The sequence below is a fragment of the Martes martes genome, assembly GCF_963455335.1.
Source record: "Martes martes genome assembly, chromosome: 1".
Classification (NCBI taxonomy): domain Eukaryota; kingdom Metazoa; phylum Chordata; class Mammalia; order Carnivora; family Mustelidae; genus Martes; species Martes martes.
The window spans coordinates 130824062-130849058 of record NC_137888.1 but is presented as its reverse complement, the minus strand read 5'-3'; the positions used below and the strand labels follow the sequence as shown (position 1 = coordinate 130849058).

Here is a 24997-nt window from a genome sequence, read left to right as displayed (position 1 = left end):
ACCAAGCCTATTGTTCCCCATGGAGCTCTGTGATCACCCTGAAAAGAACTTGGCCAGGTTGGCCCTCTGGGTCCCAGAGGGGAATGAAAGACACCCATGGCACAGATGGAGCTCAGAGACAGCCCAAGGGCCGAAGCCAAGCTCCATGCTCAGCCATGTTCACGCTTCATGTGGTAGATGTTGTCGTGCTTTAAAAAAGAGGAATTTTTTCATTGCCTTGTTTGCTAACATTTAAAATGGAGTGATTTAACATTAAAAAAAAAAAAGTTTCAGATGTCTCTTAATAAAAGACAACAACAACAACAACCCCTGAGAAATCCAACGACCTGGCAGTCCTGACCCACCAACCATATTCTGATGTGACAAGGATTGTTTGGAACGCGGTGCCGGCTGGCTGCTCAGCCCCAGCTCCGCAGATCCCCGCTGCACCCCCTTGTCTTACGCCTGGTCTGCTTTCCTTATTCCATTTACCTGTCTAACCCCCTCAGGGCATGTGACTTCTTGGCCTTTGGGACCAGAACCCCTGCTGGCTTGGACTCCGCCTCCTCCTTCTTTAGAAGTCTCAGGTTATTTTTCCACAATTCTCAAGCTCTGCGGAGTTCAATTTGAAAGTCGATGTTCCAGATCAGCGATTCTCAAACTATAGCGCTGGTTCTCAGCCCTGGCTAGATCTAAGAATCATTTGGGATGTTTGACAGAAACCCAGGCTGAACAAACCAATTAAATCACTCTCTGGGACACGTGCTCAGGCATTGATACTGTTTAAAGCTCTCCAGGTGGTACAATGGCTAGCCATCGTTGACCACTGAACTCTAGCCAGCAGGCATCACCTAGAGGGCTTAGTAAGACCGCTGGACGCACCTCTGGAATTTCGGAGTCAGTAGCTCTGGGTCGGGCCCAAGAGTTGCATTTCTAATAAGATCCCAGGCACTGCTGATGCTACGGGCCCAGGGACCACACTTTGAGAATCATTGCCCAAGTTTGTCTTGGAGCTACTATATTAGTTTCCTGTGACCACTGGAATGAATCATCCCAAAGATAGTGCCTTAAACATTTATTCTCTTACAGTTCTGGAGGTCAGAATTTGAAATCATTTCACCTGGCAGAACTCAAGGTGCTGGCAAGGCTTTGCTTCCTCCATGGGCTCTCTGGCAAAATGTCTTGTCTTTTCTAGTTTTAAGCTATGGTTGTTGCAATCTTTGGTTCCTGGCCCCTTTTTCCATCTTCAAAACCGGTAGCATGGCATCTTAACTTCAGTGGTCATATTGCCTTCTCTGTATCAAGTCTTCTTCTGTCTCTCTCTCTCTCTCTCTCTCTTTTTAAAAGATTTTATTTATTTATTTAGAGAGCAAGAGACAGAGAGAGAGTGTGTAAGCAGAGGGAAGGCCAGAGGGAAAGGGAAAGACAGAATCTTAAGCAGGCTCCACGCCCAGCGCAGAGCCGGATGCAGGGCTTGATCTCACAACCCTGAGATCACGACCCTGAGATCACGACCCTGAGATCATGACCCTGAGATCTTGACCTGGGCCGTAATTAAGAGCAGGATGCTTACCCAACTGAGCCACCCAGACACCCCCTTCTGCCTCTCTCTTAAAGGACCACTTGTGGGGACACCTGGGTGGCTCAGTTGGTTAAGCAGCTGCCTTCGGCTCAGGTCATGATCCCAGTGTCCTGAGATGGAGTCCCACATCGGGCTCCTTGCTCGGCGGGGAGCCTGCTTTGCCCTCTGCCTCTGCCTGCCACTCTGTTTGCCTGTGCTCGCTCTCTCTCTCTCTCTCTCTGACTAATAAATAAAATAAAATCTTTAAAAAAAAAAAAAGGACCACTTGTGATCACATTTAAGGCCCACTGAGTTGATCACTCCATCGTAAACTTCTGAATTTAATCACATCTGCAGAGTTCCTTTTGCCATAGAAAGTAACATGTATAAGTTCTAGGGATCAGTCTGGACCTCTCTGGGGGCTTATTCAGTCTCCCACAGTTACCTTTTCACTGGATAAAGTGTCCTATGAGTATTCTTTTTTTTTTTTTTCTATGAGTATTCTTTAAGTGGCATCAGAATCAAAGACGCAGGCGTCTATACTGTCTTCATTTGGATTCCTCCCGAAAGCAGACCCTGAGACAAGGATTTGGGTATCTAGGCAGTGATCCCAGTAGGGCAAGGGGAGGTGAGACAAAGAAGGGAAGGTAGTCAGCATGGAGGGAGATCAGGAGCAGATTGGTGCTCTGGGCCTCTGGGGTTCAGTTCTCCTGAGACAGGGAGACGGAGAACTGGGGTATTTACCCACCAACTCCTAGGGACATCCTTGCCCCAAGCAACTTGCATGGCTGGTGAAGCCTTCTGGCATAGTCACAGGTATATGTGGTACAAGCCAGAAGCCCATAAGGCCTGATGGATGCTATGGGATCTGGCAGGGAAGCAACTGTATCCACCATTGCTCCCTTAAGAGAGCTGTACTAATACGGCTCTCTTGCACTGAGCACCTTCCCTTTGCTAGGCTCTTTACATATATGACTTCTAATCTTCACAGCAATTTCACAAGCCAGTAGTACCCCCATTTTACCAAAGAGGAAACTAACATTCAGGGAGGTGTGGTCACTTGGCTGAGGTCACACCGTGCCAAGGTCAAAATTCCAAATCAGAACTTACTGATCCCCAAACCACTATAGAGTTAGAATATTCTGGTGATTAGGGGTAGGGCCTGTGGTGCCATGCTGCCAGGGTCCAAACCTTGTGTTTTCTTTAGCTTTGTGATGTTGAGCAAGCAAATGGCCCTTTCTGTGCCTCGGTTTCCTCATAGATAAAATGGGGCTAAAAGCAGGGTTTAACTCAGAGGGGAGCTATGGAGATGAAGTGGGTTAATGACAAATGTAAGGTACTTACAATAGTGCCTGATATGTAAGGTGTCATTATTTCTGTCATTATTTCCAGAACCTCACAGTGTCTGTGCACATGCCGACACGTCATGATTTCCCCTAAGATGCATTTGTGTTAAAGGCAAAAGTTTAAATACAACCCACACGATAACTTATTGCTTAAACTCTCCAGTGAGTTAAGGCAAAAAGAGGGGCAGAGCTATTTTCTGTTTTGCATTTGTGAACCAGTCCCTAAAGCAGGAACACATTGACCAGAGAAGAAGGCTCTTCTCGTGGTGGCCGGCTTCCCCAGATGGCTTTAAAAATACACCTGGCCCGAGTCCATCTCCCAGCCCAGGAGCATTTAGCTCCATTCAAGCCCACACTTATGTTTCCACAGCAACCAACATAAGCACAAGCATGAGGCGTGTGTTGGGAGCTGGCAACAGCTGAAGGAGAGGCCTCAGGGCTGCTGAGGGCTTTGCACTCTAAACCAGCTGGGGGCTGAAAAAAGAGAGGAAAGCAAAGAAGGACACATGAATGTGAGTTGGACAGTCTCCTTCCCTCCCAGGCCTCCCTACTCCTTTCCCCAACCATCCCACCCTGCTGATCACCTGGCCTTTTTTGGTATCTTTCTGAGAAGTCTGGAGAAAACCCCAGGAGCTTTCCTGTTACAGCTGCTAGTTCACTCTGGGGACACATGCTCCAGGAGGGACCTTCCGGAGGTCTCAGACCTAGCATGGGGCTTCTCAGGGACCCAGGAGGGTGTGGGATGCGGTGAGGATGGCCATCCTACCTATAGAGACCTGTCCATCTGCCTGGGGCTTTCTTACATTCCTGTGACTGGGGGTTTGTTCGAATGTTTCAACTTGTCCCCAGTAGGAAGTTTCTGTGAGGTGAATCACTGTTGAAAGTTAAAACTGGGCTGCCCTTTTGTACCCAAACAGAACTGGTTTAGTTTCTGAGGTCATCCATACTGGGGTGGACCTCACAGACTAGCTCCCAAAAGGCTTCCCAATTCTCTATAGTCATCCAGAAACCAAATTCTGACCCATTGAGATTAGCGTTCAGGATTTGGGGGGCTCCGAGCAAGAGCAACGGCCCTTTCCCCCTCCTGGCACATCAGCAAGGTTGTGGTAGGGAAAGTGAACAGAGGAAGAGAATCCTCTGTGTCCAGGGAGCACGAGGACCCAGAGGGAGCGGTGTCCTTTTGGGCGGCCCTCTCCTTCATGCTCCATGTCTGCCCACAGAAAGTGAGGAGTGGGAGGCTGAGATGGCTGTCTGGACAGTTTGGGTGTTAGAAATTCCCCAAAGTATGTGAGGATAAATGGGATTTTTTAATTTTCTTCAGAAAAATTACCAGAGTCAGGTGCTCTGGCCTGCACTTTCTCCACTGGGAAGCCCTGAGGGAATGCACCATGAGATGACTGCTTCTAAGATTCTCTGAAGAAGGTGGTACAGGCACGTTTAGTCAGCGGCTTCGGTAACTTGCCTATTTACTGATGTTCTTAGAGAGAGCTTGCAGCACAGTGCTGAGGCCCTGAGGTAGAATTCAAGAAGCAGGTTATTTCTCTGGACCTGCCACTAACTCCTAGGACACATGGGTAGGGTTGGACAAGCTGTCTACTGTCTGTAAGACTCCATTTCCTCCTCTATAAAAGGAAGAGGTAGACCAGATTTCAATGCTGGAGACATTCTCTGACTTTGTGGCTAGTGAGTTGCTTGCTAATTTATGGAATTACCTACACAGTGAAGGGATTTTGGCACGGTCACTCTTGGGAGCCCTGGCCCCTGAGAATCCATGGTGTGGGCATAAAGGGCATGGGGTTCGCTCTCAGACAGCTCTGGCCTTGAGTGACATCTTTGTGACCCATTAGCTGAATGGTGTTGGTTTGATATCTCAACTCCTCTGTTTCCACCTCTGTAAAATGGGGATAATGAGAGTACCTACCTTATTAGCTGGCAGTGAGGACTAAATGAGCTAATAGGTACAGAGCTTTGCACCTGGAACATGGCTAAGCTCAGTTAGTGGTCGCAACCATTATTCCAAATGGTGGTAAGAGGGTTGAAATCCAGGACGCTTGCCCCATCCTGGGAGGCCTCATCTCTACTATAATCCCATCTGCTTTTATTGAGGCTGGGGAGAATTGCTCATGGAGCTGAAGAGTTTGTTTCAGAATTCTCAGTTCCCATCTAAAGCCAGAGGATGAGGAGGGGACATCTCAGTGCATGGCATGGCTTTGGAATTGGAAGTCTGGGCTCAGAAGCCCTGCTCCAGGAGACCTTGAATGTCAGAGCCAGTTTTTCTCACCTGTAAACGGGGGTGCACTGGAAGGTAATTTGAGGGGCTGTTGGAGAATCAAAGGAGAAAGCATGGGAGGGCCGGGCTCTAAGCTGGTGGAGTATGTACTCAGGCACTGTCATGCCTCAAGGGGCGACACTAGACCTGCTAGACGTGGGGGACACAGGCTCACACCTGAGGACAGTGTCTCAGCATACTGGCTTCTCAGCAGAAAGGCCTGCCGATGGGCAGAGTCCGCCACAGGCGCCCTCCCTCCCCAGATGGATGTGAGCTTCCTGGGAACCCCTGCAGGTCACTGCAGTACTGAGAGTGTCCACCCTCTGGAAATTGTGCAATCCTGTGCGGAACCTAGCTGGTAAGACAAGCCACTTCCTGTATCCAATTCATCCCCGTCAGGGGAAGGGACCCTCCGTCTTTGTGACATCTGCCTTATGTGGAGTGACAGTCTTGCCCCTTTCAAAATGGACCGTGGATGCCAAGTCACGAGGCCTGCCAGTGTGGGCCCTCCCAGGCAGTGAGAGGAAGGTTATTAAGTATGAAATTTTCAAATAGAAGGCCAGCAAATGGTGGCTGATTTGACAAGATGCTCTATTTTCTTTCTTTCTTTCTTTTTTAAGATTTTATTTACTTATTAGAGAGGGAGCGAGCATGCGCACAAGCAGAGGCAGAGGGAGAGGAAGAAGCAGACTCCCCGCTGAGCAGAGAGCCCGATAAGGGACTTGGTCCCAGGATCCTGGGATCATGGCCTGAGCCTAAGGTAGATGCTTAACTGAGCCACCCAGGCGTTCCAAGATGTTCAGTTTTCTGACCACATACCCATCTACCACCACTTTGCATTTTGTTCAGTTTTATTTTTCCAAATGGGGCAATAAAATCCACTTGAATTGATTCAGATTCTCTGTATTATTAATAGTAGTATGTTTAAATCTGCCTCCATCTCTAAATTAATTATGACAATTACTTGAGATATACAATTTTTGATATACTTCCCATAAACAGAAGGGCCAATATTTACTGCACCTCCTACTATGTACCAGACTATTATAGTGAAGAAGAAGATTCATAGGATTAACTCTAGGAGCCCATAGTCTGTCTATGACGTTAAAATAACACAAATAAAATGAGTAAGGAGTGGTGTCTCAGGCTACACAAACAGCTGGAATTTGTGTGAGAGCAGAAGCAACTAAGACAAGGAGATGACTGAGCTGGGTTCAAATTGTGACTCTGTCACTTACCTGGGCACTTCTGTGAGCCTCAGTTTACTTATCTGTCAAAGGGAGAAAATATTAATAATACTTAAGGTAATTGTGGGCTAGTGCTTAGCATATAGTCGGTATTCTGTGCATGTTACTGAGTATGTTGATCATTGATTTTTCAGGCTATGTAAAGGTGGTTTAAAGAATGTTCTCCCTTTCTGCTTCGGGTAAAATGTCTTCCAAATGAAGGAATATTATGCAGCCATAGACAGGAATGTAGATACATTTTATGTAGTTATAGAGAATAATCTCTTAGAAATACTGTGAAGAAACCAGGAAGGAGTAGCATATGTATAATTGTATAATTAAGTAACCCTTTGAGGAAGAAGGGGAATATATTATACCTACCTATTTGTCTATGCATAAAATATTCCTGAAAGAACACACAGGAAACTAAACAATAATAAATAATAGAAATCAGGGATGCCCGGGTGGCTCGGTTGGTTAAGTGTCTGCCTTCGGCTCAGGTCATGATCCCAGGGTCGAGTCCTACATCAGGGATCGAGTCCTACATCAGACTCCTTGTTCAGCAGGGAACCTGCTTCTCCCTCTGCCTGCTGCTCTCCCTGCTTGTGCTATCTGTCTCTCTCTGACAAATAAATAAATAAAAATCTTAAAAAAGATAATTGAAACGGGTACAGAAGCAGGGGAGTTTTCGTGTATGTTCACTTTACTCTCATTTCGGAATTTTGAATCACGTGAATGTATTACATATTCTAAACAATTAAACAAAATTCCACTTATGCACACAAAACAGAACCTCTTACCTGGAGCACATAGGACGGGATTTTTCTGTCTTGAAAAGTCTTTTAGACCCGAAGTGGCAATAGAAATTGAGATCTCAGAATGGCAATCACACAGTTACAGTGCTGCAGAGAGCCTAAGGCTCATCTTCCCAGCTTGTCTGAGAAACCCTGTTGCTCAGTTGAGTCCAAATGGGTCAGCCCAAGATTCCCCCACTTTCTGGAATCCAGGGGTTTGAGTGATTCAGCGAGACCAGGAAGTAGAAATTCTTGTGCCGGGGGGAGCCGGGGGCTCTGAGCGACTCTCTTCCCTCCTCCTCACTTGCTGTGGAAGCTCAGACAACAAATACCGAAGTCGGTGGGGGCAGGGATGGGGGGGCTGTCTAGGGAAAGGGCTAAGTAAGCCAGGTGGTTTTGAATCACAAGTGTCAACAGAGCTAGAATGTCACCATGGAAAAATGAATGTGTGGGAACATAGTGGCTAGAAACACAGGGTCTTTCCACTTGGACCCCGTTGTCAGTGGGTGTTGGAAATAACCCACTCGTTGGGCCAATGTAGCTGGGGAGTTTTGTCTCTGATCTATGGTCAGATCTCCTGAATAACTCTACAAACTTGGCCTTCCCTGTCAGGCTGTAGCAGAAGATTTAATAGTGCTCGCTGCTTCATGCTGGACACTATAATCAAATTCAGAGCCAAGGCGCAGCCAGTCTTGGGGAGGTTTCTTGATGTTCCCTTGGCTCCTAATAACATTGTCTCCTCCTTCCATTCTGTTTACCACATGCCATTTTGTCAAATTAGAATTTGAACTCAAAAAAACAGATGCCTTCCTTCAGATAAGGTCGAAAAATTCCCTTGTGGGAGGAAAGGGGGCTGGGTTGTCTCTTGAATCTATGCACAATCCAAGGAGTCACCTTTGATATATGACTTACTATAAAATAATGCCAAATATGAGAAGATTTTCTTGCATCCACCTAACTAGGGCAGACCTTCCTCCTTGAGGTGTCCTTACTGGCAGAGGAGGGGGCAGAAAAGAACGTGTCCTTCACGGGGATTCGGTTCCCTGCTCAAAGTCTCCTAATGAGTGGCTGCAGGCTTCTCCAGGCAATGCTGGTGCCCTAGCTCTGACCCACCCCCAGTCCTAACCCTTGTGGAGGTATCTTCTGGTTCTTCATTTCCTACTTAAAATTTTTTATTTTATTCTTTTTTATTATGAAAAATTTCAAACACTGAAATGAGTGGGGAAAAGTGTCCAGGAAATGCCAAAATGCCCACATTTGGGGCTGAATTTTGTACCCCCCCAGATTCATATGTTGAAGCCCTAACCTCCAGGACCTCAGAATGTGACTGTATTTGGAGTTTGGGCCTTTAAATGAGGTGACTAAGGTTAAATGAGGCCATAAGGGTGGGCCCTAATCTGATCTGACTGGTGTCCTTAAGAGGAGATTTGGATACCTAGAGACACCAGGGATGCTCAGACAGAAGACAGGCCATGTGAGGACATAGCTAGAAGGAGGTGGCCATCTGCCAGCCAAGGAGAGAGGCTTCCAAAGGAACCAAACTTCCCAACACCTTAATCTTGGACTTCTAGCTTCCAGAACTAAGAAAAAAAATTTCTGTTGGCTAAGTCATCCCAGTACTTTGTTATGGCAGCCTTAGCAAACAAATACACCCACCAAATAGATTCTGCCATTATTATCATTTTGCTGTATTTACTCTATCACATATCCCTTTGTCTCCCCTTCTTCTTCTTCCCTTCCTCCTCCTCCTCCTTCTTCTCCTTCTTCTCGATGGATTTCAAATGAGTTGCAGATTCATTGCTCACTTTGAAGATTAAACTATTCAACAGAAAAGGTTGATGTTTGACTGAAGCCTACTAGCACACACCATTGAAGCTTCTGTGGCCATGATGGGGGGCAACTAGGATTGTCTATTCATGTGAGTCTACAAACCAGGAAACTAGGGCCCAAATGGGAAGGTTTGATTAGAAAGGCATGGAACAGGGTATCGGTAAAGCCCAGCTGTCTGAGACAACACCTGCCATTTTTTTCTGAGCTTCCCTGCTCGTTCTGTCTGGCTGGTAGCTGGGGAGAGAGGTCACCACTTTGCGCTGGTAACAAAATCTCCGGAAGTCTCCAGTGTCAGACATCTGGATTCAGGCCTGGCCTACTACCTACTGGCTGTGTATGACCATAGGTGCATCCTTAAATGAGGATGATAATACTATTTTGTACGGTTGATATGGGAATCAAAGAAGGATAGTGAATGCTCACAGAATGGTTCCCATTGTTGGTGTAATGTTATCTGCTGTAATGAACAAGCACCAGCATTGTGGTGACTTCGTCTAATCAAAATTTATTTTATGCTCACCTAACAGTCCAGTGTGCCTGGTTGGGGGCAGCTCACCTCCATGCTGGCATTCGGGGATGCCGGTGCCTTCCATGTATGCCTCCACCGTCCTCTAAGATTTGAGTCCTCTGCGCTCAGGCAGAACCATTTGTAAGCACGGTCACCGTCCTGTGCCCCCAGCTCTTCACACTCCAGGGGGCTGGGAAGTACAGCCACCTCTCAGGGACAGCTCTGGCCTCTGGAAGGAGGAACCCACATCTGGGAAAGTGCGAGCCTTCTCTGCACAGCCCCAACTCTGAGGAGGTCCTACATGTAAAGTCAGTGGTGGGGAGTTAGGAGCCAAGTGAGCCTGCTAGCCAGGGTAGGCCAGGTCGGAGGGAAACTGCCCTGCTCTACCACGGGAGCAGTGAGAGAAGCAAGTGGGGCAGGAGGCATCTGCATGGAGAGCCATCCCTCAAGGACTGGGGAAGTTGGCCAACAAGAGGGCACCTTCTCACAGGGCTGTGTGCAAGATCCCTTTTGAACTCGGACTCCAGTTCTGTACGCTCTGTATGGCCTGGGCCAAGGGACGGTCCAAGAGTTCTTTTCTCCTCTATAAAATGAGGATAGTGCTGCTTCGAGGATTAAATGCAGGAGTGTGTGGGAGGAACAAGGTTGTCCTTGTTTTATGATGAGGATGTTGCTAAACCAGGGTCTACAAGTATTTAGCACAGGTGCCATGCCTTCCTCTGATCTCAGGACTTAACACTGTTAAGTCATGACCCTCTTTCCTCAGAGTCCTTCTTAACACAGTGTTCCAGGAAATCTCTACCGATCAGTTCCCATTAGCAGACGAGTTGAAAACTCTGACCTCCAGAGGCTAGACCTTGGGCTTATTCATTTTTATATCCATTATCTATATTCATTTCTATATCCATAGCAATATATCCATTGCTATATCCATAGCAAGGACTTGGCACATAGGAAGTGTTCGACAAATGGAGCAGAATGTGTTCTAGGGCTCTCTTGGAGGTATTTACTTGTTGAGATGGTAAGGAAGACTCTGTTCAAGACTGTTGCCCCAGATGGAGAGCCAGTCTCCCTTCTCTTCCCTTTGATGGGAAAGATATTGGACTCAATTCTGAATGCAGTAGGAACAAGTGGGGATTTATAGCCAAGGAGCTATTTGGGGGGAGAGGGTTGGTGGATAGAACATTCCTAAGAGGAAACATCAGGGCTAGGGGGATTCTTGCTAAACCCAGTTAAGATAATTCTTGCTGAAGGGAGGCCAGGGTGCTAAGATATCAAGGGTAGGCGGATTGAGGAACTTGATCAGATATCAAGGGTAGGGATTCATTCTCAGTGGGCTTTGCTGGATTCTTGCTAAAACTGAACTCTTTAAGGACAGACACAGAAACCCAAGTTCAAGGCCTTGTTAAGAACCTGAACAAAGTTTGGTCAAGGAGAGAGTGTCCATGGAAAGGTAGAACCCATATTGTCCAGTCTACTTCTCTGCCTACCCGGGTGTGGGGATGGGACAGCAGACTTGAGCTGCCCTGGGGCTGGTGGGATCTCAGGCTGTGCCTTTTAACATTCAGGAGTTTTTGCCTCACACAGGGGACTCTCACACAGGATGCTGAGTTATCCAGGCTTCAGGATCTCTCTGTGCAGCAGGGGTGAGAGACACGGGGCGGTGGGGAAGACACACAGAGGACTCTGCTCTGGTCCAGGACAGCAGGGAACAGGCCTGCATGTGGCAGCAGGGGGACAAGAACTTCTGGATCAGCGCCCAGGGAGGCAGCATTCCAGAAGTGGACTTCTGGCCTGGTTGATAAATACCAGAGCTGCAATTAAGACAAAATACTGTGAATATGACACCTGCTGGCAGCTACAGGAAGGCCCCGGAAACCTTTTTTATGAATTAGATTTTGCAGGCCATTCTGCTGGGGTGAGCTGGTGCCTGGGCCAAGGAACCAGAGGGAACTTGGCAGGCCGGCTGCCTCGAGGGCACGGGATGGCTCACTGGGGGAGAAGGGGAAAGAATGATTTTCCATTCCTGTCCAGGGCCCTATGAAGGACCATTTAAGTCTCAGAAATCATAGCCCTTCCGAGACTGGCTGGAAAGGGCTTAGAGCTCATCTGGACCAATTGCTCTTATTTTATATTTGGGGAAACAAAGGCCCGGAGGGGAAATGAGTTGTCTAAGGTCACACAGCAAGTTACTAGCCACACCAGGGTTGGAGGCCAGGATTCCAAATCCTAGGCTGGCGTGCTTGGCTGCAGATCAGTTAACAGTAGTCGAGCGTACATCTAGGCATTTGATTCTAGGAGATTCAGCTCTTAGTGCTTGGAGAGACAGAGACGGAGAATGAGACAGAGTCAGAGACATAAAGACAAAGAATGAGACGGAGTCAGAGACATAGAGAGAAAGAATGAGACAGCAAGGAGAAGTTGTAGGAGGAGAGCAACATGGAAGAGACAAAAAGAGACATTCGTGGGCCTGAGTAGTCAGGTTCAAAATAGAGATTCGAACAGCAGCAGACTGGACAGGACCTCAAGGACCATCTAGGCCAGTCTCCTTCGTTTTTACAATAATCAAAGTGCAGCTGAGTGGTTTACATGTGTAAACCATTTTAGGAACAGTTTGACATTGAATGGTAAAAAGGAAATGCCTTTGATTCTAAAAAGTGGCAAAACTTCCATCTCCAAGGGTTTTTGAATGGGATTTGAAAAATGAAGCACTGTGGGAATATGACCCAGCACAGGGGCATTTGGGTATATGTGGTGCCACTGATATTTCCACAACAGTCTGGGATTTAGGACTGAACACTCCATGCCCTCCATGCTTTCTCTGATGTCTTGGGCTCTGTGTTTCTGAGAACAGAGGGAAATGTTCCAGAGAAGGAACAGAGCCTAAACCCTTTCCTCCCTTACTCTTTTCATCTTGGTACCAACAAATCTTCTCTGCTTTCAAAATTCAGCTCACTTCTTCCAGGAAGCTTTCTCTGATTTCTCACTTATATCCCTCCTCTAATTGGTACACATCACTTCCTGCTCTAAATCCCTCCAGACATCCCCAGCCCCCTGTTAGCCACTTCTCTTTTTGCTTTTTAATGCAAAGTAGTTATCTCTGAAAATGCTAATTAAAGAGCCCCTATTCTATTCCAGGAACTCTGAAATCCTTAGCTCTCATCCTCACAATAAACTACCAAGGTGGGTTTTGCTTTACCATTTTACAGATAAGAAGACTGATGGGCGCCTCGGTGTCTCAGTCAGTTAGGCATCTGCCTTCTGCTCAGGTCATGATCCTGGGGTCCTGGGATTGAGCCCCATGTCAGGGTCCCTGCTCAATGGGGAGCCTGCTTCTCTGTCTGCCTCTGTCCCTTCCCCTTGCTCCCAACCTGTGCTCTCTCTCCCTCATTCTCTCTCTCAAATAAGTAAATAAAATTAAAAAAAAAAGAAAAAGAAAATTGAGGCTGAGAGAGTGTGAAAAACTTCCTCAAGTTTATGGACCTAGTAAGTGGTAGCCTGGGTAGCTCCAGCCTGGATTTGTCTGACTCCAGGGGCCTATATTCTTTCCATGACACGGAACGACAGGAGCTGTCTAGTCATTGAGTCTTGCATATATCTGGCGTTCAATGTGTGCTTCTGAATAAATGAAGCAGTAAATGAATGAATGCACACAAGGAATATCCTTTCTTCTGAAGGCTATAGCTCAGGGGCTTGCCACCTACAGCCCGCAGGCCAAATACAGCCTGCTTCCTGTTTTTGTAAGTACAAATTTAGAAGACACAACCACATTCCTTTATTGTCTTTGGTTGCTTTCATATATAATAGTAGAGTTATGTTGTATCAGAGACCATGCAGCCCACAGAGCCTAAAATATTTGCTACCTGGCCCTTTCCAGAAAAAGTCTTTTGACTCCTGCAGAAGCTTATGATTTTTACTAGAATTGTGTGTGTGTGTGTGTGTGTGTGTGCACGTGCATTGCTTGTGCACTGGGTATGCCTATAAAGTTATCAGACAGATTCCACACGTATTTGGTACATGCCACTTTATTATTTTACACACCGGCTTCATCTAAAAAAGTTTGCTCCACCAGCCCTTTTGAAATTATATATATATACATATATATAAATAATATACACATATAAATATATATTGATTATATAGTAAATAGAATTATATTATTTATATATTTATATATTAATTATACATTAAAAATAATCATATCATTAATATAATAATATATTTATGTATATAATATAATATATATAGTTTATATGAAATACAAATTTCAAATATATGTATTTGAAATTTGTATAATTTTAAAAGTTAAGTTTAGCTTGCTGGCAACACCTTGGCACAGACATGATGCGAGCCAAGACCCTGATATCAGAGGTCTTCCCTGAAGTAGAGGAGGGCAGATTCCCCCAGAGCAGTCGCAGTGGGGGTGGACTTTGAGGCTTGCCAGAACAGTATTGACGGGGGCAGTTTCTGGCTAAATGAAAAGCAGCCTTTTAGATGGATGACACTCCCATTTCCTCTTGGCTGGCAGGGGTGATCAGGATTCTGGGCTTCCAACCTCACCTCCTTCCCTGGGACAGGGGCACTCTTCCTCCCCCTAGGGTCCCCCCTCCCCCACACCACCAGTGCACCCTCTTGTGAAGCCAGAGCCCTGCCTACCTGTTCCTGCTCCCGGGAGCCGAGGACTGGCCTCTGGACCCCTGGCATCTGGGCCAGAAGCAACACCAAAGCAGGGATTGGCTGACTCCCACCCCAAATGCCCAGCTGGGAGTGCTCGGAGGCGTGACAAATCTCAGCCTGTCGCCAGCGTGTGTTCCCTGGCCAGTCCCTCCTTGGGCCTTGCCCACAATGACCGGTCTATCACTCAGCCTCACTCACCTGCTCACCGTCTCAGGACTGCTCCTTTCCTCAGCTTGCTGCTCGGGTGAGTTGTGTGTGTGTGTGTGTTGTATGCCTGCATATGTGATGTGTGCATGGTTTTAGAAAAAAGGCTTGAGAAGCAGGCTTGCTCTGGGTGCTTTTAGCCTTCTTAAAGTCTTAAACTTCTCGACCACTGCTGGAATTGCTCATAAAGGGGTTTGATGGTGGAGTTGGTGGGGACCTTGATAAACACACCCATGTGTGTGCATTTGTGTGTGCCCCTCTTGTGACCTTAACCTTGAGGCTGCAGCTGCTGCTTCTTTGGCTTTGAAGTAACATCACATACTGTGGTCTGGGCCAGCCACGGTATTGGGTGGCTGAGACATTGTCCATTATTCTCCAGGCTGATGTCTTGGGTCATGTGGCTACTGCTCCAGAGACAGTAGCCACCAAACTGCCAGATCATCTCCTCTGCAGGCTGTGCCTTCACCTGTTCCCCATGCCCACACAGGGCCCACTTGCAAGAGGGCAAATGCTTACCGTGGTCTTTCAGAGACGTTCAAGTACCTTCAACTTTTAGGATCAGAAATTTGCTTTTCAAGGTGTGTGGGATACGTGAGTGGGGTTGGAGGAAAGCCTTGGTAGGGTGTAGCCTTCTCTGGAATCAGTGAGTCGGGAAAAACTTCGGGCAAACTAAAGCCAGTTATCTTGAGAACTTCACTGCAGCTGAGACAACCGGCTCATGGTCAGGACACTCGGTGCCACTTGGAGCACGTGCCCTTCACGACTTCTCTCCTCTCATCCTTCTGGTGCAAGTTCCAATAGGGAGGGAAAGGCCCCAGAGCGGAAGGAGGCAGAAGGAAGAAGTCGGGCACTCCCCCAACTTTGGGAGAAAGTGCAGAATAGTTAGCATATGGCCACACCTAGAATTTCCCTCCCCTGAAAAGGCAAGAGGCTTAGGTGATTTTGGTGGCTTCTTGACACACATTTGCTTGATTGGGCAGGGTGTGGGTAATGCAAAAACAGGAGGCAGAAGCAGAAAGGCTGTCTCTCATACACTATGGGGGTGCTGGTCTCGTGAGTGGGAGGTGCAGGCAGACAGAGTGGTGATCCTGGTGCTGTATGCACGAAAACAGAATGTGGAGATTGGGCCAAACTCCTTGGGGTGTAGGTAAGGAACCTGTGTCTCAGAAATGAGTCGTGACTGGTCAGAGGGTCACTTGTCCCCAGACTCACACTCTTTGATCCAAGTCCCTGTATCTCCAGAAGTAAGTTCAAGTGAACCACACTTTCCAAGTGCCCCAGAGTCAAGTGGGTATTGAGGGCAAAGGGCAAAGGCAGCATCTGCAATGGCAGACAAAACAGAAACGAAAACAAAAATCCAATATTTGCCACAAGTCTGCATTAGACCCAGCCTTATTTCTCCCCAGGAATGGGCGCTGCAGCGGTCACATACAGTATGACTTCAGTGTCTTTAAGTGAGGGCAAGTGGTCCTGAAATTCCTTGGGAGTTGGCATTTCCAAGGCAGCTGCCTGGGCCTGAGCCACGCGGCACACCCAGGCTCCTGCCGGCCCCGTGTTCACGCATATGTGGTTGTTTCCATTACCACAGAGCCCACTGGGGCTTTTCCAAGCTGGACCCTGGGCTTAGACATGATTTCATGGAGGCAGCCTAGTCCTGAGTGAGACCTGCAGGCCACTTGGATGACACCAAAATAGACATGTGAAGTCCTGGCTTAGTTGACGGGAGCTGTTCCCGAACACATCCACCTGATGGAAATACTCTGAGCTGGAATGAGCCGTAAATAAACTAGACTGTGCTAAAAACAAACATCTCCAGGGAGTCGGGGTGGGGGGTGGTGGGCAGAAATAGATGCTCTTCACCTGCTGAAAGTGAAGTCAAGGTCAAGGGGGACAGGGCGAGGAGGGATGGGGAGAGGTGACCAATGCAGATACCTCGGCTGGAAAAGCAACTGATAATTTGTGTTCACCAAAGAGTTCTCCAGTTTCCAGGAAGAAAGAAGAGAATGGCTTTAAATGATTCAGGGTCTCTCATCCGTGGAAGACCACAGAGAATGTGGGGTAAAGGGAGGCCATATATGGTCTGGAAAGATCAATGGTGCACATTAGCCATGTGAATGCCAGCCTCCCAGGTGCTCCTGGCAGGCAGAGGCTTTGCAGAGAACCGCAGCCTCAGCTCTTAGCTGTCTGCTGAGGCCAAAGAGCAGCAAAGGAGAAAGTGCTGCTGGGGGCCATTGAGAGGGTTCTGGCCACCTTCACCACCCGCCCAGGGCAGGGATGCGCAATGAAAGCTGCCCGTCGCAGCGTACTCAACACTCCAGGAAAGACACTTGAGGGAATTTGAAGAGGAGTGTGATTGGCATTGATGTCAAGCTTTATAACAATGTAGCTGTTGTATTTTTTCCCCCTAAGAGAGAGAAAGCTGCCCGTGACAGATAGAATGGGTCTGCCACTCACCACTAGGCCATGGTGTTTGGTTGAATGAAAGCTGTTTCATAGAACAGCATCAGACAAAGGCCAGTCTGGGACGGTGATGACCCAAGTTAAAAACAAGGCCACTGTGTCACCGTATCAGACACAAAAGACTACCAACCAGCCAGAAAAATGTCCAGCCATCCCTTCGTCCTTGCTAATATGAGTGAATACTGTGGCTTTACTACCCACAGCTTTGGTCTCCCTGTGCTCTTCTCTTTTTCTGGATAAGAATCAAGGTAGTTACATACTAACTCTCGCTTCCCAACTGCATCCAGTCCAGAGCGAAGCCAGACTTGGCTTCCTCGAGAGTCTCTCCCAGCATCACCTAGTGAATGCCCAACTCCCAGGACAAATCCTTTCTAATGCCTTCTTATGAGATGCCGCACAGTCCCCTGGGGTGCGTCCTCCCTCACAATGAGTCAGTAGGGCCAGTTTTGTGCAACTACACATGTCCTCCTGATGGTGTTGGGTTGGAAGCCCTCGATACTATATATTTCAGGTAGTTGTTACGGGAGTCCCTTGCCTTCTTCCAAGCTCCTGACTTGTATTTCCACCCACATGTGGAAGAGTGTGGAGATCAAGAGGAAGAACCCTAGAAACAGGCTGCCAGTTATATGACCTTGGGCAAGTTGCTTCACCTCCTGGCCTCAGTTAACTGATCTGTAAAGTGGGGATGATGACAATAGCATTAACTCTCAGGGTTGCTGTGAATTTGCACTGAGGTAAGTGTGTGAAGCACTTACTTCAGTGGTGCCTAAGCAAGTGTGTAGTAAATATTTAGGTTTTTGAAAAGTTATTATTATGAATTCAGCAAGCATTTGTGGAATATCTAGTGTATGTCAGGTACTGTGCTAGAACCTGGGGATTAAAAACTGGCTCCCATCCTCCCAGAAAGCACTGTAGTGAGGGAGAGACAAGGAACTGTTTCATCCCACAGGTAAGAGTGAACATGGGGGTAAACCCAGAGAAAAGCATGGCAGAACTCTCAACCTTGGCCTGGGAAGTCAAGGAAAGCTTCCTGGTGGAGGCAGCACCTGACAGTTCTTGATGGATGAGTAAGAGTCTCCAGGATCAGGCTAGGTCTGGGAGCAGGGGACGAGTGGGATATGAGCAGAAGGGCCTTGGCAGCCATTCCAGCTCCACAGGCCTTGCTGTCTTCGGGTCAGGAGCACCAGTCAGGCATCTTTCTGCACCCACCCACCCCCCTCCGCCCACCACAGCCTGGTCCAGGCCTGGCAAAGCATGTGCTTCAATGAACAAATGTCTAACACCAAATTTGACAGCTTTCCCCACAAAACAGTGCCTCCTCTGACTTTTCCATCTCCTACTCTGATCACTGTGGTCCCAGGTCCCTGCAACCTCGAAACCATCCTTGACTCTCCCTCCTCTTGTGCTCCTGTGACACACTGCCCTGCCTTCTGTTTCTTCCTCCTCAGTAATGTTTGCATCCGTCCCTTTTTGTCCTCACTGCTTCCCTGACCCTGCCACGCCACCCCCACCTCTGGCTGCTGCAAGACTGTATTGATTGTTTAAATTGTGTGTGTTTGTTATATTTTTTTATGAAATTCATTTTAGGATAATGAAAGGGTCTTCACCAAATATTTCTTACAAAAGGAGGCACTGGGGTGGGGAGGGCCGAGGACCACTGGCACAGGCTTGTGGAATGCTCCTCCACTGGGGAGTGAGTGGGGGGTTGGCGCACGGAGCAGCCATTCCTGAGGAGAACCCACCAGCTGCCTAATGTCCATAGCCAGGTCCTGGAGCCCAGGGTGAAAACAGGAGGCAAGCGTGGGCCCCAAAGAGATAAGACTGAAACTGGGTTCAGGGCCGAGAGGAATGTGGTAAAGTGACCTGCCTGTTTCTGTGAGACCAGAGATTCGATGAAGGGGTAGAGGTGAGGGTACCATCATGAGACCCAAACTGGGAACTGTAAGGTGACAGCTGGTGGCGATTATGGGCATTACTGCTGTGAATATTCTAGTACATGTGTTTTAGTGAACATATACCCACTTGTCTGTTGGTAAATACCTAGGAGTGACATTGCTGGGCTGTCGGGGATGCCTGTATCCAGGAGACAATACCAAGCAGTTTTCCAAGGAGGTCGAACCAACTTACATTCCCCTTGGCCAATGTATGAGTTCTGTTTGTTGCATGGTCTTGCCAACATTTGTTATTTTCTGTCATTTTCAGTTTAGCCATTCTGGTGGGGTATGTAGCAGCTACCAACCCGATGTTCGGCAGCTGTGGACTAGATAAGTAGATTGTGGTGTAGTCACACGATGGAACTCTAGTCTGCATCAACAGCCACAAGCAGCAAACCAATGACCCCCGCAAATGCTATGTTGAGCAAAAGAAAGCAAACACAGGAGTTCATATTGTCTGATTCCCTTTATAAAAAGTTCCAGAGTAGATACAGTGACTCCCTGGGGTTAGAAGTCAGGATGCTGAAGAGGGAGGAGCGCAGAGATCAGGCAGGAGCTGATGGGGCTTGTGGATGCTGGGGAGTGATTGTGTGATTTGTGTGTTTTAATCTGGGGATGTATTTCCAGGCTGTGTTCCTTTGCAGGAGTCTGTTGGGCCGTAGACTCATAGCCTGCATCCTTTCTGTAAGGTATGCTTCCACACTGAGCAGACACTAGCGTTGAACAAGGGCAAGACCCCCCGTTCCATAAAGCTCTCAGGGTCCAGGACCCTCCTTTCATCTCCTCACACTCACGTATTGAGTCACTAGACTGTAAACTCTGTAGTCCGCATGTGACACCAACTGTGTGTATCTAGAGTCAAATAGATGTTTTAAGTCAGGGCTCCGGGTCTCTTACAATCAACGGCACCTCGAGCCCCGGCAGCCGGCTCCCTGACCAATTCCCTCTGAGCCCACTGTCGAGATAATTACCAAGCACTTCCTTCTCCTCAGCTGTTAGAAGTGCATCATAAGTCTGAACTTTGCCTTCCTTGTCACATCTACAAAATGACAAGTCTGTCCCTGAAGAGGGAGAAACAGGCTTCTAATGGTCACAGGGGCCATACCATCTGCTTGTTCATTAACCACCCCCACTCAGCGAAGGCTGGGGAGGGTTCCATCAAGTAGCAAACAGAAGGTGTGCTCACAGCTAGCGGGTTAGAAATCAGATTCAGAAATCTGGCGTGTCCACCTGGGTCTCCCCAGGGTCCCGTGGGCATGACGGAGGCCCCAGCAGTGCCCCCACGCTAATGAGCAGCAGTTTTCTCTGCGCAGCTCTTCCCGGCCTGGATCAGAAGAAGCGTGGTGGCCACAGAGCATGCTGCCTCCTGACGCCCCCTCCCCCCCCACTCTTCCCACCACCTTTCTTCAGAGGGGGCCGAAGTCTGGTGAGTACCTTAGGACTCGCGAGAAAACAGAAATGCAGGCTCCCTAGTGCCCGCTGCACAGCCCCTCCTGTCCCCCCACTTGAGGTGAGCGGCCTCCAGAGAATTCTTGAGGGATCCAGCCCTTCACTCTTAGGCAGCAGGCTGACCCCTAGGATGGGCATTTTGCAGTTTCTGGTGTGGGTCCCTTCTCCCACTGTCTTAAATAAGTTATGGAGGGAGATTCTTCTCAGCAGGTAATTGGATTTGGCATAGTGTCCTGTCTTCCTGAGAGCAATGAGGTAAATTTAGAACTTTTGAGGCTCCTTTCAGCTGCTCAGATATGGAATTTCTCATTTCTTCCCAAGTGCTTATGAAATTCCCTTCCACCGCCCATATTGAATGTGGGCTTTTTCTGTGAGGGGACGTGGGAAATGGTCCCTCAATAGCCATACTGAGGTGTGAGAGGGAACAGAATTTGGGAAGAGGGAAAGAGCAGGATTTGGGAAGCTGAGCTAGAAGACAACGGGTCACGATATCCTAAGGACTTGGGATTCTCAAATTTTTCCAGAAATTCTAAGATCTGTACTGCCCAGTGCTGGAGCCACTAGCCATACGTGACTTAAACACTTTTAATGCATTTCGTTCCAGTTGGGATGTGCTATCCGTATATAGTACACACTGAATTTTGAAGACTTAGTATGAAAAAAGAATGTAAAATGACTCATTAGTAATTTTTAAATATCGAATGTATGTTGAAATGATAATATTTGGGGCATACTGGGTTAAATATATTATTGAAATTAATTTCACTTCTTTCTTTTTACCTTTTTTATGTGGCTACCAGAAAATTTAAAACTACATATGTGGCTTGCATTGGTGGCTTGCCTTATATTTCTGTCGGACAGTGCTGTCCTAGACATTGGTAAAGGCCCCTGAAAATGAGCTTCTAACTCCATCCAAAGTGGCTATTCTATCTCTATAATCCATTCAAGCCAGGTATGTCTCAAGAGAGAACAGGAACTTGGGGCCCGGAAGGTCTTCTTCTTGGGACACCCTTTGGGGTGTCAGGGAACCACCAGCCTTAAGGACTGGACTGGGGAGCAGGTCTGTGTCCAGGGTGGTTACCCTTCTTCTGTCCCCCAAGTCTGACCTATCACCATGTGTTGCTTTGCACGGAAGCTTCTCTCCCCAGACATGAAGAATCTTATCCTGGAACTGGAGACTACGCCTTCCTCATGTGCGCAAGGATCGCTCGGCTCCCCTGGGCCACCTGGCCCCCAGGTTGGTGCATTCCACCAGATCCTCTCCTGCTGTCTTCTGTTCAGAGCAGGGAAGCCCACTGCAAAGAGTCTCTTGGCGCTGCCACTTTTAAAGTGACATGGGCACTGTTTTTCCTTCTCTCTCTCTCTTTTAGAAGATTTTATTTATTTATTTGTCAGAGAGAGAGAACACAAGCAGGGGGAGCAGCAGGCAGAGGGAGAAAAGGGCTCACTGTTCAGCAGGACCCTGGGATCATGACCTGAGGCGAAGGCAGACGCTTAACCGACTGAGCCACCCAGACGCCCCTGTTTTTCCTTCTCTAGCTCCCCTCCAGTCCAGGGCCATGTGGATAGCACACTGATTTTTCCTCTCTGGGTGAATTCTGGCCTCACAGCCTCGATTGCCTCCTCTCTGCAATGGGGATAACAATTACCCCTGTACCCCTGCAGTACTGGATTTTGGTGGTGGTAAGGGTCCAAGTGAGCTGCTGCCTACATGGATACGATGGTTACTGTGATTACCATCAAACACTTGGTGACACTGGGTTGTCCCTTCTGTGACCATTGACCCTTGCCAGTAGCCTGAGACGTGCCTGCATTTGGTGCGGGAAAGTGGAGGTGATGGGGAACTTGTTACCCTGAGCTTCATTTGGCCCCCAGATCTGACAGCCAGGCAGCCCACCACTCCCCACTGAAGCTAAAGGGAAGTGTGAGGAACAGGCACAATGTTAGAGAAAGGATTTTCTAGGCAAATAAGAGTACCCTCCAGAGACCCTGTCTCACAGACCCTGGCTCCTCTGGCCTACCTGGGAGCAGGGGTCCATCAAGAAGGAGCACCCCTTGGCTGGGGCTTAGGGCCTGCCATGGGATGGGGAAAGAGGGGGCAAGGAGCAGTCAGTTGCCCAGGTGCCTTCCGAATTCTGTCACCCCTTCCTTCCTTCCTGTGGCTTCCCATCACAGGAGACTAAGCACCAAACTCCTCACCCTGGATCCCAGAGCCTCCCGCCCCCGGGACGATCCTGCCTGTATCTCTTGCATCAGCTCAGACCACCAACATTACCCAACTGACGCGCATCTCCTGGGTCCGGATGCATGTTGAGCTCGTTCCAGCCTTAGCATCTTTGCACTTGTGGCTCTGGCTGTGTGGAATGTTCTTCCTTCTGATTTTTACCTTAGAGATGCCTTCCTCAACCACCCAGTCTGGAGTAGACGTCGCCATCCCTGTCCGTCCCGATGGCTTGTTGTAATTCTCTGCATCATTTTCTCATCTTGTTATCGTGTTCTTATTGGTTTTGTTATTGTCCTTGGCCTCTTTGGTCTTTCCTTTCTAAAATACAAGCTCTCTGGCAAGGACTGACCAACTGTGGCCTACAGGTCTGGTGGCCGTCTGTTTTTGTAATCAAAGTTGTACCGTTTCGGGCTGCCTTTGTGCCGCCAGGGCAGAGGTAAGTGGTTGTGACAAAGATACCATGTCCGAGGCAGAGTCTACGAAATTCGTTATCTGCCTCTTAACAGAGACGGTTGGCCCACCCCCGGTCTTGAGAGCAAGGACATCACCTGTCTTGTTCACACGTGGTGCCCAGCTCACACCAGGGCACGGTTGTCATAAGCTTGCCATAAACATTTGTCAAATGCAATATAAACAGGACTTTGGACCCAGTATTGGCCAGAGGCTGCCACAGAGGGGCTGGGAAGTTTGCAGAAAGGCAGGATGGGCGCCCTGAGAGGCACCTCGGCCGTGGGTCTCCATCTTCCTTCCTCTGGCAAACTCCACCCATCTCAGTGCAGTGAGGACCACAGGGGATGGGAACGGAAGGGGGATTCTTTGCTCACTTCACACCAGGAGCTCTCCAGCCCTGTTTGCACATCTGGACCCTCGCGCAATCCCTTTGGGTCCTGCGGAGAATGCGCTGCCCAGCTGGGGCGGCGGGGGCTGGATTTGTAGCCCCCTCTGTTGCCTTAGAATACAGCATAAAATGCTGTTCCCAAGTAAAGTGAGATCTGTGGACCAGATGCATTGGCATCATCTGGGAGTTTCACACACACACCCCTACTATCAGAATCTGCATTTTAACAAGACCCCCTATTGAATTTCCTGCACATCACAGCTTGAGAAGCCCTGAGCTAGAGCACAATGGCTTGATAATAAGAAATGAGGGAATGGAAGAGTATTTACTCATCCTGCCTGGCATGGGCACGGTCCTGGGGCCCTCTGTCACCCTGGGCTCCCGGGCTTTGGAGGAGCAGGGAACCTCTGCCCAGCTGAGTCACACTTTCTGGAAACATTGGTGCCCCCCAGGCTGTGATCCTTGAGGATTTGTATACCCTGCACCTTGCACTATCCACCCAGGCTAGCCCACACAGCTCTGAAGTGAAGGGGTGCAGCACCTAGGGGCAGATGGGGGGGCCGGTGCAGTCCCCAGTGGGTCCCTGGGTTGGGGGGCTGGGGAGGGAGGGTGGTGAGATCACCCTCCCAGGAAGCCATCTTTCCACACAAGGATGCCCAGACCAAGACGAGTGGGGAGAGAGAGAAGGAGGGAGGAGGGAAAGGTCGAGAGGGAGGTTGAAAGAAGTGGTGAGATGGGGGAGGGGAGGGAGAGAAGGGGAAGAGTAAGAAAGTAAAGGAAATAACTCTCCCTGCTTCCCTCCCTTCCCCCAGACAGGAGAATGAACCAGGATGGTGGTTCCCAAACTTATCTATTCATTCGAATCCCCTGGGAGCCTCAAAAATCCCTGATGTCTGCTCCCCTCTCCTTGTGATTGTGATAGAATTGATCTGGGGTGTGCCCTGGCCTGTGGGATTTTCAAAAGATCCTCAGGGAGTCTCATGTGATAGGTGTGGGAGCTGTTGAGGGGGCTGTTTGGTATTTGCACAAGTCTCATAGGAATCAGATTTCAAACAGGCTTTGCGTTAGGCGTGTCCACCTGCAGATCTTGGGGATGAAGTAGTGGCCAGCTGGGGGTTGATGGATGTCCTCTCTGCTCTACTACGGAATTTGGAAAGCAGTTAGCCAGCTGAGCATTTCATAGACCGTGTGAGCACAAAGTAGTTGCATTCTGGTGGGTGTGCCAAGCTTAGTATAGTGGGTGCTAGAATCCCTGAGCTGGAGTCAGCCCCACTCCCGTGGCTGGGCAGTGGGACAAAAATGCACCACTGCCCACGTTCTTAACATCTCAAGGAAGGCTTTCGCTGCACCTGGTGCCCATAGAGCCAGCACAGGAATTTCTAAGTTGGCTGCTCCTGTGTGCCAAGCAGAATGTCCCCCTTTTTATCAGGGCCCCAGGGAAAGTTGGTGAAAGCAGCTGAAAAGATAAGAGAGGCGGTGAAGCCTCTTCCTTTCTTTAGTTTCTTTAGTTGTATTTCTTTAGTTGTAACCATGGCACCACTGGAAACATAGCTCAGAGAAAGCTAGAAGATGACAGGGAGACTGGGTTGGAGGACACAGGAGGATCCTTCATGGGGTCCTTGGAGCCCTGAGTCTGCCCAGGGAACCAAACTGCTGGAGGATTCCAGTGCACTAAGGGCCTCCCTCCCAGCCCTGCCT

At 48.5% G+C, this 24997-nt stretch overlaps 1 protein-coding gene across 2 annotated transcripts in view; it reads left to right on the top strand.

Annotated features, from left to right (window-relative positions):
- COLQ (collagen like tail subunit of asymmetric acetylcholinesterase) overlaps positions 1–24997 on the top strand; it is a gene marked incomplete at its 5' end in the record, with an annotated part of 56576 nt that overhangs the window by 5767 nt on the left and 25812 nt on the right. Inside the window, 3 exons of one of the 2 annotated variants that reach the window (XM_080810304.1) lie at positions 14334–14434; positions 20102–20214; positions 21373–21474. In XM_080810304.1, coding sequence (XP_080666430.1) covers positions 14359–14434; positions 20102–20214; positions 21373–21474 — 291 coding nt within the window. Of the gene's footprint in view, positions 1–14333; positions 14435–20101; positions 20215–21372; positions 21475–24997 lie in introns of those variants that run through there. The other variant, XM_080810305.1, reaches the window with a different exon arrangement.